The following is a 15,503-nucleotide window of genomic DNA, read 5'->3' as shown; positions in this document are numbered from 1 at the left end:
TAATTTATCAAATAAACTCGAAATTGTGCAAACTTGTCCAGACGTTCATCTTGAAATAAGCTTTCTAACAAATCAAAGATCATAATTTTCTGATTTCTCTAGCATTAGGAATAGAAGAAAAACCGTGACTGCTCTGCAGTACGTAAAACCAGAAAAACAACAGCAGCATATAATATTCAAAATTCAATATAAAATCCAAGTTAAATTCAATGACTTTAAAAATTTATATGGTTCAACCTCACTCATCTAGGATTCGTTTCCAATTGATTCCAGGTCAATATCATTTTTAATGAAGGAGTTATGTAACTTGGAAGTTGGGTAGTTTCCTGCAGAATTCTGTTTAAAAGTCAATAAACATATCCTCTTCCAAGTCCCATAACTCACTCATTAAAACATGGAAAATTCTGAAATTTAAATAATATATGCTAAACATACTCAACTTTCACCTCCAATTGATTGCATCTCAATGTCACTTTAGAATTAAAAATTATAAAGTCTCAAAGTTACTGACATAGAAAACAAAACCTGATTTTTACTGCATAATACGTCTTTAAAAATCTATATCTTTAAAACCACAGCTCCAAAAATTCTGAATTTTTATGAAATTAAAGTGGTAAGACTAAATTTTTATTTAAAATTGGTTTCACTTCAAAATTCAAACTGGAGAATTTCTAATAGAGGAAACAAGTTACTGCTGTGTTAAGCGTTCTGCAGAAAACTATATTTGACATGCATAATTCAAAAATTCATCATAAATCATAAACTTAATGAAAAAGTCTCAAATTCACTAGTCCAGCTTCCTATATTCCCAAGTTTAATCCAGACTTGGTCCCACGCAATTCCGATCATCATAGAATTAGTTATAGATTTTCAAAGTCAACTCTAGTTAAACTTAAATCAACAATAGTAACCAACTTGACATAATCAACTAAAGTTGGAATTTCCAGCAATTCTAAAATAATCAGAAAATCAATAACAATCACAGTCTCAAATCAAAGTAAATGTCATCATTATGACAATGAAGCCCGTCTATATCATAACCATAACCCAAACTCAATTCACATTCGCATCTAACTTCAGTCATAACTTAGAGCAATCACCACAACTAACTTTTCTCAAATATATTTCATTCAATAGTTAACTCATCATATTTCAATTTAATAAGTAACATTAAATGAATCACCATTTGCAGCCACATTTCAACAAATTCCAACCAGCTACAAGTCAATTTCACAGCCATTTCGATACATCAGATAACTAAAAACAACAACAAGCACTTACTCTCAATAACCAGAATACAACCGCACAACTCAACTAATTCAGTATAATCACATAGAATCAGAACTTTTCAACAATTCCATAAAAAAAAAAACAATATCAATTACAGCTTCAGACACTCACAACAAGGCCCAAAAACATTCACAGCCATAACCTGAATTCAATACTCCAATTGAAACACTAAAACATCATCAAACTTAATCTAAATTTCACAACCTTAAACCAAGCTTATTTCTATCAATTAGTTTCTCATATCAACAAAACCAATTACATTCACAGCAACAATCCTAACTCAATTCATCAATTATCCATACGACATCTTTTCAATAATTAACTCGACATAGTTTAATTTAATAAATTATACTAAATCATTGTTCACAACAGCATCTAAATTCAATCACAGCTCAGAATAATCACAACAACTAACTAATTTCAAATGCATTTCAAGTTATTCATGTCAATTAAGAAATTCTTAACCATTGTTAACCATTTGCACTTATCCAAATAACTTTGTAGGCATTCTAAATTAAAAACGTTTAACTTTAAAAATAAATCCCCTACCTCAAAGTCGGAACCCCCAGAGATCAGAACAGCAGCAACCACAATAAGTAGCATTACCGGTGAATCTGGCCCGGTTTCAGTGGTGTTTCTCCGATGACAGCACTCTGGCGAAGGCTGAACAGAGAACAAGGATGAGCAGGAACCTGAACAAGCTGCGGCAGAATCAGAATGGCAGCTCTAACTAACCCCGACGAACTTCTAATGGCAGCGTCGATGGCATAACAATTAGAAAGTAATAACAGAACGAAGAAGCTGCGGCAGCAATATGGGCACCTGCAACTGCAAGCTCGGATGGTGGTAGAGCAATTTCCTCCTCCATCACGTGACAGTGACGGTGGCAGAACAGCAACCCAGCAGCAGCGGCTCCTCTCGTGCATCCTCTTCCTCCATCACTCAGCGATGGTGACGCGTCTCTATGGAAAGGCAGCAACGACGGAGCATGAACAGCAATGAGTCTAAGGGAGACGATGAGCAAGGACGGCAGTGGCTCCTCAGACAACGACGCGCGCGACGGATCCAGCAGCGATGGGAACAGCCGAGGCGACAGCGACGCGGGCTCCACGGAGGTCACGACGGCTGGACTACGTAGCGCTGCAGCTCGTGTGGTTGACAACGACAGTGATGGCAAAGAACCCCAGTGGCGGCTTTGGCGACAGAATGGTGGCTGCTTGGATCACACTCTGATTTTCTCTCTCTCCCTCCCTGTCTGATTCCATTTCAGCGTTATGTTTAGGAAGAAAGGGGGTGGGGTTTGGCGGCCGAAGGGAGAAGAAAATGGGTAGGTTAGGTTTCTTATTAGGAACTTAGGGTTTTTAATTTGGGGAATTAGGATTTTTGAGTTTGATTTGGGAATTAGGGTTAGAAATTAGAATTTTATAAAAAAATATAGATATATATAAATATATATTTTGATAAAATTGGAAGATAAGATAATTTTAAAATCAAATATACCCTATTAAAAATATTTAGTAACATTATTTATTAACATATTGCTAAGTTCAATCAATTATTTTCTAATTTAAATTATAAGATAAACATAATAATTACATTTTTATAAAATATAATTTAAACTCAATATATTAACTGTTCATTATTTTTCTATCCTCGTAACTTTAATTTTAATTTATAAAATAACTAATTATGATAAAAATTGTGCATAAATATTAACTGACTTAAACATAAAGTATTTATAAAAATTATTCTAATCATTTCTAGTAAATTAATTCCTAAGAGTTCAAATTAATAACATAATTCATTCAAAATAGAATTTATTTAAATTAAATTATACAATTCTTCTTATTTTTCAATTATCAAACTTATAATTTCAATCATACCAAATATCTAATAAAGATTATATAAAAATTCTAATCAAATTAAACTTGAATTATGATGAAACTCCATTTAATTATCTTTAGTAAAATAATTTTCTTAAAATAAAATTATCAGCAAATAAAATAAACCACAAATAACTAATTATTTAATTTTCAAAAACTAGGGTTGTTACAATTTACATCCTGTTCAATCTCGCCATTATCCTATATGATGCACCCAAGATACTTAAAACTTTTAATTTTTTGTAGGATATTTTCTCCAATCTTCACATCTATATTAGGGTTTTCCCTTCTCAAACCGAACTTACATTCCATATATTCTGTCTTGTTACGGATTATGCGCAGACTATACACTTCTAGAGCTTCTCTCCATAAGTCTAACTTCTTATTTTAGTCTTCCCTTGACTCTCCCATAAGATCGATATTATCGGCAAAAAGCATGCACCATGACACAGGCTCTTGGTGTGCTCTATGAGTACTTCCAAGACTAATGTGAAAAGGTATGGACATAAGGACGATCCTTGGAGTAATCCTATAATAGGAAATTCCTCTGTCTCATCACTTTGGATCTTCACACTAATTGTGACCCCATCATACATGTCTTTAATTGCACGAATATATGTGATCTTTACTTTCCTCTTTTCTATAACCTTCCATAAGACCTCCCTTGACACCCTATCGTATGCTTTTTTCTAAATTTATAAACACCATATATAGATCCCTTTTATTACTACGATACATCTCTATCATCCTTTTTAACAGGTATATCGCTTCGGTAGTGGATCTGCCTGGCATAAATCTAAATTCGTTCTCTGTTACTTGTGTCTCTTTTCTCAACCTCTATTCTATCACCCTTTCCCATAACTTTATGGTATGGGTCATGGGCTTGATCCTTATAACAACCCCAATTTTTGAGTACGCGAGATTTTTTCTAAAAATACGGATTTCTCTGGAAGATCAGTAAAGCGAACACCTCTGATGTATCATCAAGCATCTCGATCCTCATTTTCATTATGTCATCTTCAAGCTAGGACCTCTTTTTGGGTAAGCTCGACAACGCATTCACGAAGAACCTTGTTTTTAAACCATATCGGTTAGGAGTTTTGATTCTGGTTTCCGTCAATAGTCTCAGTTTGACGAACCAAACTTGATTCATGAGAAAAAAAAGATAATAGCATAATATTATAATTATATTAGTATTAGAAGCTTCTTGAATGATATTATAAGGTTACCTGATCTGTTTTAGTTGAAAACAGGAAAATCAGTTTAACCGAGTTAAAAGTTTACTGGTGCAGTTTAGCACCAACACTCTCTGATGACTTTAGCAATGCCAAGGCCTCATCATACATGTTTTATTTTCATATTAAATACGTTACTACTGTCATTTATGCTAGTAGCTCAGAAAAGAATTTTTAGAGATGTTTTTAATTACGAGTGTTTCGATACATCTAGTTTTAGTAGTTATACACCTGAGATATTTTAATATTATTTTAACTCACCTCCAAGCCAACCAATCACAACTCATCCTACACCCCAAGACCCCCAAGGCTGGTCCATTTCCACCTTGTGGCCGAAAATAGGAAGAGAGAAAAAGAGAGAAAATTTATTAGTTCAAAATCTTCAAAACTTGATTTCTTCTGAACTAAAACTCAAATCAAAACTCTGATTACACCAAAATGATCCTCTCTTCTTCCTCTACATATCCATGTAACTTATCAAGGCAAGAATTAAGGTTAGATGGCTGTCCCTTTCCCCTTTGAATTCGGTTTTCAAGGAAGCATACTTAAAACATGTGTTTTCTTGATGTTCTTCCTTAGATCTCTTGCTTAGCTTGACTTATGGGCCAAAGATCTTCAATTTCCAGCAAGTTTAAGGTGAGGATATACTTCCTAAGCTGCCGTTGAAGTTTTGGTTAGTTGATGATTTTGGGTTTTAAAGTTGTTCTCGATTGGATTTAATTAGGAGGAAAAAGTGCTTTAAGAACACTTCAAAGAGTAACCGGATTTGGAGCATCGCATCAAGGTAGGATTTACTAACATTAATCTTGATTAATTGTATTTGAGTTATGTGATTATGATATGGTTTGGTTATGCTTGAAATTAATTGTTTATATGAGTGATTCTTGTTGAAATTTTGGTGAAAATTTGATGAAATTTGATGAAATTCAAGCTATGAACGTGTGTTCTTGTGCAGTTGGGAAAAACGAACCCTAACCTTTAAATTGGGGTTGAATTTGTGTTGTAATCAAGGGGAAAATATGGGCTTTAGTGGCTTCAATTTTATTTTGAATTATGGTAAAAATGGGTTGTTGAAAAGATTGAAAATGGGTAAAAATAGAGAAAGAATATGAAAAATTTACGAAGAATACGAAGAACACTTTGAGTGTGATGAAGAACATTGAAGAACACCTTTTAGATCTTAAAAAGGTCAAGAAAGTAAAATTTTTTGTGTTTGGGGTTATTTGGTAATTTCTGAAAGTTAGGGTGGTTAAAGTTGAAATATTAAAAGTTACGGGTAATAAAAAGTGAATTTATATAACTTTTACAATAAGAAAGGGTAAATATCAAAAATATATTAATAAAATAATAAATAATATAAAAATATTAAATAATATTATTTAATTAAAAATACTATTTTAATAAAAATAAAATAATACGAAAAGGCAGCTTTTCGTAAAAGCTTTAGAAAGACAACTTTAAGCGCAGAATCTCATAATTACCTTCATAAAACCCTTAGGGAGTGGTAATAACATGTTAGTGAGGCAAAGATAAAGGAAAGATAAAAAGTTAAAGAAGAGATAAAAATCAAAGAAAAAGTCTGTAAAGTTTTAATGATTGAAAAACAATCAGAGACTAGTGAACGAACTAGGGCAACATAGTTAGTCCTTGAGTTGCGGCTAGGGTTAGGTATTAAAAAGTTAAACTGTTTCTGATGCAACCCAGAGCTATATATATCTATATATTAGTTGCTTGAAGCAACCCATAGTTTCTATAGGGAAACTAAGTTACCTACAGCCATTTTCCACTTCCCCTGAGCAGACCAAAGCAAAGTATATATATATTTTCCTGCAAAAAGCAGAGGCTGTCTCAAATGAGCGGCTATTATTATATGCACATTTATTTAGGAACGAAAAATTGTATTCGAAAATTCATGGATTACTCGTGACCGGATAAATGTCGGGACTGCGGGTAGGGCAGCCAATCGACACATGAGTTCATGGCCTGTACTAGGGCTAGACATGTATCATTCTTGTTTGTGTAACACCCTAATTACCCTAAGCCTTACCTCTAGCCGTAAAGCAAAGGTTAATCAAATACGGATATTCAAGCTTGGAATAAAACAAATAACTTATACCATAAACATTAAACAGGGTTATCTAAACTTAGGGAATTTCTAACTAATACTAATCACACCACTGTATCTCACAGCCTTCGCCAACCTAACCTCTATGCGATCCCATCGCCACCGCCTACCTAACCTCCTCAATGCCGGACAAACACAATTAATGCAAGCAAGTAATACACAGGTAGTAATCATATATAACAGGTAATTCAAGAAGCAAGTAGGCATATTATACAATTAGGCAATCTCAAGTAATCAAAGCAAACAAACATATAGAAGATGCATATGATGAATACCTGTCCTGTTGGCTGTGATATCACATGTCGGTTATTGTGCCAAACCCAACAGAAAATCCGGTCGACAACTCCCGGATTAGTCTCTCTATTGCGTATGAGGAGGAATAATTTTGAGAGATGAGTGCCCTACCACCTTCTCCTTTTAGAGGGAAATATTCTGAGGGAGCGTGCCCTTCCACCTCCCTCTGGTTGCCGCATGATTCCATGGGTTAGTGCCCTACCACCTTGCAATCAGAGAGAAACCTATGCTCAGGAGAAAAAATTCCGAGGGAGAAGTGCCCTACCACCTTCTCCTTTCAGAGGAAAAACATTCTGAGGGAGAGTGCCCTACCACCTTTCTCTTGAGCGATAAATATGAGTGAGAAGCCCAGCTTCAAGCCTCACATCCGAACGTAGGCGGGAGACTGCCACAGCCCCTACGACGAATAACAATGCATAACATAATCATGTATTCAATCTCAGAGGCCACTTCTCAAAGCGCACTTCCACTGATACTCATTTCATCAACCATAATCATTCATTTCCAAGTTTTTAACTCATTACAACCATCACTAATTCATAACTTTCCATTCCGAACTCACTAGTTCGTCAATTTCTCAATTCATATACCATTCTTCTTTCGCACTCCACCAAACCCATCCTCAGTACACCAGAAACCTTAGCCTCCGTTCTCTAACTTTTCAACATAATACCAAACCAAAACCCTTAAGACCTTACCCATGTTTTATTGCCCAAAAATAAGCCCAAGAATCTCAAAATGGTATCACAGAAGTTTACAATCTTGTTGAGAAGGTGAAATAGTTGAACACAAAACTTAAGTTTGAAAAACAGGGCGTGTGCGTACACACAGGGGTGTGCGTGCGCACGCTTAGAAAGAAGTTTTTAAAAGTGTGCGTATGCATAGGGATGTGTGTATGCATAGGTACCAAAATTCATAATATCTGTTTGCTCGCACAACCTGTGCTAGCGCCCTTAATAGACTGGCCTTCCCAACAGGGTTGTGCGTGTGCACAGGTTGTAATACTTCGTTGGTTATGTGCGCGCACAGGTTGTGTTAGCGCTCTCAACCGCAAGCCTTCCCCTGTGTGTGCGTACGCATAAGGCTGTGCGTGCGCATAGGTTCAAAAAATCACACGGGTGTGCATGCGCACAAGGCTGAGCGTGCGCACATACCAGAATTCACAAAATTTTGTAACTTTGCAGAATTTCAGATTTTGACACCAAACTTTGAATGATCATAACTTCCTCTATAAGAATCTAAATTTTACAAACTTTATATCAATTTGAAGTTTTTTCAATGATCTTTAATTCTAAATAAATTTCAACAATTTTTGAAGACTGAGGTACAAGTCATGATCCGTCAAAGTTCACCGAAAATCTGTTTTTACCAAAAATACTAAAAACTCAATTTTTGCCACAACTCTCAATCCAAAATCACTTAGTCCACATTCTCAAAAGTCCTAGTGTACCTAAATCATATTCACATATCCTCTAATTCATTCCACAACCTAAAACTCACATTTTCATCATTTCCATACCATATTCATCAACCAATTCATTGAGCTTCCAAACATTACACAACAACATTATACATCAATAATTCTCATACATAGGTTCATCACTCACCACCCATCATTATCATACTAGTCACCCAACACCAACCTCAACACAACAATAATCAAAAGATTCAAAATCCAAAATCATCATCAACATATGTCATCAAACATTATAATCATCAATATCCTTCATTCCAAACCATCATTAACATTTTACATTAACTCATCACCTTAAATTCTCATAATCCTCATTATTCATCAATATAACTAATCACCATCAATACTCATCAACACCAATAATCTCCAACAATCATCATCAATCACAATAATCCAATACCCCAACAATTAATATCAATTCACATATAATTATTCATACACCAATATCATTCAATCCTATCTTAGGGTCAACTAGCCTAAGTTTCCAGAAATATTACATATTACATAAAAAAAACCGAAACCATACCTTGGTCAATTTCTAAATGCACCAAACACCAAAACGAAGCCACCAAGCTTGATCCAAGGCCTCAACCAACTCCAATAAACACCAAAACTCAATCTAACATTATACATATATATCAAAATCAAAACCTAGAAATCACAACATACAACACTACAAGGGTTTATGAGCAACCTTTCCTTGTCTAAAGAAGATTGGGGCAATTTTCAATAATTATCCGCTACTAGAGATAACCTAAACAACCAAAACCAAAAAACTTGCTCAAAACCCAACCTAAAAATGCACAGAAACTTAGGACAGAAAACTGGGGCGTGAAATGAGAGATATTACCAGCAAAACCAGATAGAAAGGAAGAGCTCATCGAAAGCTTCGTGTGGCCGCAAACGGCTTGTCAATCAGAGTTTCGTAGCTCAAGTTACAAGCAAATGAAGGTGAGGGTGAATAGTGCTCTTTCTTCTACCTCCCCATTCATAGCAGCTGCGCCCCTCTTTTCTTTTTGGGGAAGAAATGATCTCAAAGCTCATTTAATGAGCTTATATATGTTGGGCCTTGGGCCTGGTTTGAGCCCGATCCAACCCGTTAGCATTTTTGGTCCATTTGACCCACTTTGGGCCAAAACCTTTAAGATTAGTGTCCGATTTTCAATTCTAAATTATTTTTATCCTTTCAAAACAATAAATCAATTTTCAAAATCTTATTTTCCAAAATATGTGATACTAGACAGACTAGAGCCGATACTGCCAGCTTAAGCGCCAGTAAACATTTTTACAAAAAATTTTCGAAAAAGGTACATTTTCCAACTCAGAAAAATTCACTGAAATAAAATTTTACCTTTAAATTTTCAAATTAAAACTTCTAAATTTTAAATCTATCTCGGGCACTTAAAATTATTATTTTTATTAAAATAGTTTTTCGTGAAAAGCTTTGGCTCTTACAGTTTGCGCATCATTCTCTGTTGCATTCCTTTTTGTGTGTGATCTATTTCTTTATGTTTGTCTGCTTGTATGCTATATCTGTGTTTTATTTTCTTGTATTCTTCTGTTCATGTTCTGCTTTCTCTTTTCTCTATTTTCTCTTTCTATCTTTATCTTCTGTTTACTGCTTCATTGTATTCTATTATTCGTCTACTAATCAATATCGAATAAATGAACGTAACTAATAACCCCGGTTCTACTAAGAACTCCCCAGTTCTTATCCCTTTCTCTCTCCCTTCCACCTTCAGATGGAAGCATGAGTACCCTTCTGTAGTTCGTTGCCGACCGTTTGCAAAAAGGATTCCGCTCTAGGTAGTCTTCTGATTCTAGGGTGAATCTCATTCTCTGTTCATATATATATGTTGTAAGACTAGCCAATGTCTGCACCCTATTTATCTATGAGATTTAACCTAAGTCCTCCGTACGATGTTACTGTTATGCGGCCACACAATAAAATACCAGTGATATGTTCTAAGCCGACGTATGATCGTGCAGAGGAGTAGTAGAAGATGTTCCACCTTTTGATGACGTTCCACCTGACTCAAGTTTTGAAGATTTAGAACATACTTTCCCTCACTTTAGTGGTTTAGAGGGACTAGGAGGGTATAGAGTCTAGGCTAGCCTGGGCACCAGCTTAGGGACTTCTTGAACAGGATAGGGCCTAGGATGTTGTATGTATATATAAGTATATAGTTATTATCTAGCTATATCTAAGGGTGTTCTAACTAAAAGTCTATACTCTAATAAAGGTTAGATCACTGAATGTTGTCAAATGCTTAAGATGTATTTATGTGTGGTTGTTTATAACTATTTTATCTGTTATTATTTGTGAATTGATTATGAATGATTCTGTTTATTAATCCAAATGTTTAAAAAAAAGTACCTTGAAAAATAACTATGCTTTTAACAACGAATCAGGCTCATATAATAAATAATATATAATAATTAGGAAGGCAAGTTGGTGGCACTCAATTTCTAGTATGATCGTGACGTACCATAAATTGGGTCATTAAAATTTGGTATCAGAGTAGTTCGTTTCCAGTAGAGCCTGGGGAGTGGACTGACTATGCTTCATTGCATACTCTGCTTGTGTATCTCATGCTGTTAGGGTATGTTTAAGATACATTTGGCATGAATGTCTATGAGAGCTCATTTCGGGAATGTTCGTACTTAACTTGAGATATTAAGATTGATCACCTTAATGTTGATTGCTTGGTGCGGATAAGTGGTGCGGTAATTTACAACCCACAAACTAACCGGCAAGTGCACCGGGTCGTACCAAGTAATACCTCAGGTGAGTGAGGGTCGATCCCACAAGAATTGATGGACTAAGCAACAATAGTTTAATGAATTACTTAGTTAAGCAAGCAGAACAGAGTGTTTTGGTATTCAAAGAGCATTAAATAGTAATTAAGAATTTCAGAATGCAAGCAGTAAAGAAGTTGTGAAATATAAATGTAGAAATAGTTAAGGTTTCAAGGATATCTATTTTCTGGATTGATTTTTCTTGTTAATTTAATTTAATCATGTAAGATTTAATTCATGACAAACTATATGTGACTAGACCCTAATTCCTTAGACCTTTCTAGTCTCCTCTAAAATTTATTAACTGCCAATTCCTTGGTCAATTAATTCCAATTAGAAGCTGCATGATCAAATTCCAGTTTGTATGCCACAAAAATTCTAATTACCCAAAAATAAGGGGATTATATATCACGTATCCCGTTAAATCCAAATAATTAAAATTTAGGAGAAATTATTTTCAAGCTGTTGTTCAAGTAAAGATCTTTTCCAAGTTATACAAGAACACAATTAGAACATGGGTCATACTTCCGTTCCACCCAAATTCATAAAATAAATAAAGAAAACAATTCTTGAATTATAAATTGAGACATGAATTAAAAGACAAAAACAATAAAATCAATCCATATAAATAGACAGAGCTCCTAACTTTAACAATGGAGGCTTAGTTGCTCATGGTTCAGAGAAAATAAGGATTCTGGTAAAATTGTAGAGTACGGAATGAATATTTGTTATAGAATCCTAATATCTTTTATATCTAATCCTAATTAATTAAAAATCTAATATCTAAAATTAAGATAATATCTTTTCTTATTTTTCAATTCAAATTTGATTCAGAATCAATTAAATAATCCACGCCTTGTAACGTGGGGACCACTTGGCTTCACTGGATCCGTGCCTAACTTGGCAGAGAGTTATGCCTTACTTTAGTGCCAAAATGGGGCCCAGAAATTGGCCCCAGGTTTTCTACGTTTTCTGCACATGGCGCATGTCACGCGTACGCGTCAGTCACACGTACGCGTCAGTCACGCGTACGCGTCGATGATCTTTTTCGCGTGTCACGCATATGCGTCAAGTACGCACACACATCGCTGCACAATTATTCAAATCACGTACATGCATCGCTCCTCGCTGTCATGTCCTTTAATTCTTGTGCTGCAGAAATTCCATTAAATCCAGCTGAATGCTACCTAAGATAAACAGAATTGCACAAGACTCAAAGTAGCATCCATAGTGGCTAAAAGACAATTAATTCTAGATTAAACTTAACAAGTTGATTGCAAATTCACTAGGAAAAGACAAGAAAGATGCTCACACATCACAACACCAAACTTGAATTGTTGCTTGTCCTCAAGCAACCAAACTAATATAGGCTAAGGATGTGAATTTGCATGAGAATGGGAGTTCAATTAAGCTCAAGTCTATTCTTAAAATGAGATTTATTCATTGTAATTTTGAACAGTTTTGGCATCTCACACTCCTTTGAATCAGAGGAATGTCAATGTCATTCGGAATTAGAATCCGGATCATATTATGAATTCTCTAATTTTTATACTCCAGTTTAATCCTTGAACACAACATGATTTTCTTTAATTTATTTTCCTTTGGTGCTTTGCAACTTGAGCCTAGCCGTGACTTTAAATGTTTTATCTCAAGGGTTACTTGACACAGAAACACCATAAGCCGTTAACTGGGGGACTTTCTTTAAGTTCTAATTTTTCTTTCATTTACTCCCAGACAGTAGTGCTCAAAGCCTTTGGCATACTCTGTTAAACACACTTGGTCTCGACTCTAAGTGTTCTGTCTCAAAGATTACTTAACACAATCACACCACAAGCTTATGACTAGGGAAACAACTCTTTGAGCTTTTAATCATGTCTGACTTCCCTAGTCATTGATGATCAGAGCCTTGGACCTTGCTTTTAGAGTTTGTTTTTCTTTTGCTGTTTCTTTTGCTTCAAGGATTAAATTTGTGTTTGTTTCAGAGAAGTCATAATAATTCTCTAAATTCTTGTTTCTTATACATCAACATCCTTTGATTCAAATTCAAATATGCACTGTTCATCTCATGCATTCAAAAATCACAAATAATACCACCACATTTAAGTAAATAAGACTACTCTTAAATATAAACTCAATTTCTCATGCAATACATCACTTCTTTTTCTTTTAAATTCAAGCTTAGTGAGCAATACATGAGGCATATTTTTTTTGACTAAAAGTACAAAAGATCATGCAAGCAATTAAAGCAACAGAAAATAGAAGACAACATAATAAGAACGGAAGAGAAATAGAATGAAAGGAACTCAACCACCTCAGTTATGCTGCTGGTCATCTCATTCCTTCATGCAAGCACATTCATCTCCCTTTGGTGCTAAACAGAAAAGCGATAAGCGAAGTGTCAACACCAAACTTAAAGGTTTGCTTGTCCTCAAGCAAAGAAGAACTACAAACAAAGAGAGATATAAAAGCAATTAATATGATGAAAGAAGAATAAAAAGATAAAAGAACAAGAGAGAATTAGGATTTGGGAGGTGGATGATTTGAAATAAGGCGCTACAGTGGTTCAATTGGGTGTCGCATGCAACGCGTACACGTAGCCATGGATCACACGAATTTCAAGCGACGCGTACGTATCGAGAACGTGGACGCGTGGACAGCCAGGACGGGAAAACGACGCGAACGCGTCAGGGATGCATCCGCGTGGTGGGGCTTCTGCACCCAACATAGTTCCAACCCCACACCAGCATAACTTTCTGGCCAAACACCTTTACGCCGATTTTGCTCATCCACGCGTGCGCATGTTTGATGCATACACGTGGAGTGCCAAAATCGCAATTGATGCGCACGCGTCATGGACGCGTACGCGTGAGCCAATTTGTGTGCAAAACACACTTCCTGCTCCCCTCTCGCACAACTGTCTGCCCAAACACCCATTTACGCCAATTTTCAAGGTCACGCGTACGCGTCTGGACGTGCACGCGTGGATGGCTAAAGGAGCAAACAACGCGCACGCATAGGGTACGCTTACGCGTGATCTTGTTAGTGCGTGAAGCACAGTTCCTGTGCTACTCCAGCGCAGCTTTCTGCCTTCTTCGTCTATTCTCTCTCTCTCTCTCTCTCTTTCTTTTTTATTTAAATCTTCAGTTCATGCTTCTAAAATAGCTGCATGATCAGATAAAACTCCATAAGAATCAGATAAATAAGAAAACTACTACTACGAAAATAACTAAGGATACGGAATTATCGGGTTGCCTCCCGACAAGTGCTTCTTTAACGTCACTAGCTTGACGGTCAGTTCTGCTAATTCAATAGATGAGCGGACCTTTAGCAATCAATCTCGCCTCCAAGATAGTGCTTCAACCTCTGTTCATTCACTGTAAATTCCTGTCAGAATTCTCTTCCTGTATTTCCACATGACCATATGGTGAAGCTCTGGTAACCACGAACGGTCCTGACCACCGGGATTTCAGCTTTCCTGGAAAGAATTTAAGCCTTGAATTATACAGAAGCACTAGCTGTCCTAGCTCAAAGACTCTGATGGAAATCTTCTTGTCATGTAATAACTTGGTTCTCTCCTTATAGAGCTTGGCATTCTCATAGGCTGAGTATCTAAATTCATCAAGCTCATTTAACTGGAGCATTCGCTTAATTCCTGCAGCTTCTGAATCAAGGTTCAGATACCTGATTGCCCAGTAAGCCTTATGCTCCAACTCAACTGACAAGTGACAGGCTTTGCCATAGACCAACTGATAAGGAGACATGCCAATGGGAGTCTTGTACATTGTCCGGTATGCCTAGAGAGCATCATCAAGCTTCCTAGACCAGTCCTTTCTTGAAACACTAACGGTCTTCTCTAGAATCCTCTTAAATTCCCTGTTGGAAACTTCAACTTGTCCACTTGTCTAAGGGTGATAGGGGGTTGCCACTTTATGATGGACTCCATATCTCTGCAGAAGAGAGTCCAACTATCTGTTGCAGAAATGGCTTCCTCCATCACTAATGAGTGTCCTCGGGACACCAAACCGGCTAAAGATATATCTCTGAGGAAAGCTCATGACCACCTTGGCATCATTGGTGGATAGAGCTACAGCTTCCACCCACTTGGACACATAATCAACTGCCACTAGAATATAGTTGTTTGAATATGAGGGTGGAAAGGGTCCCATGAAGTCAATACCCCACACATCAAAAAACTCAACCTCAAGAATCCCCTGCTGTGGCATTTCATGGTTGGCTGGCTTTTTCACATCAGTCACAGTGCTTCACAAATGCTCTTGCATCCCTGAAGAGAGTCGGCCAGTAGAATCCACTCTGAAGGACCTTTGTAGCTGTCTTTTCACCACCAAAGTGGCCTCCATAATCTGAACCATGACAGTGCTAGAGAATTTGCTGTGTTTCTTCAT

The 15,503-nt window shown here is 36.2% G+C and overlaps 1 protein-coding gene across 1 annotated transcript; it reads right to left on the bottom strand.

Annotated features, from left to right (window-relative positions):
• Nucleotides 1–14,471: 14,471 nt before the first annotated feature.
• On the bottom strand, nucleotides 14,472–14,882 carry LOC107474438 (uncharacterized). Its single transcript, XM_016094059.1, has one exon. The coding sequence runs from the start codon at nucleotides 14,880–14,882 to the stop codon at nucleotides 14,472–14,474; it is 411 nt and encodes a 136-aa protein (XP_015949545.1).
• Nucleotides 14,883–15,503: the final 621 nt, after the last annotated feature.

The sequence above is a fragment of the Arachis duranensis genome, chromosome 2 (assembly GCF_000817695.3).
Source record: "Arachis duranensis cultivar V14167 chromosome 2, aradu.V14167.gnm2.J7QH, whole genome shotgun sequence".
In the NCBI taxonomy this organism is placed as follows: domain Eukaryota; kingdom Viridiplantae; phylum Streptophyta; class Magnoliopsida; order Fabales; family Fabaceae; genus Arachis; species Arachis duranensis.
The sequence above is the reverse complement of the archived record's forward strand: the minus strand, read 5'-3'. Positions and strand labels throughout refer to the sequence as shown.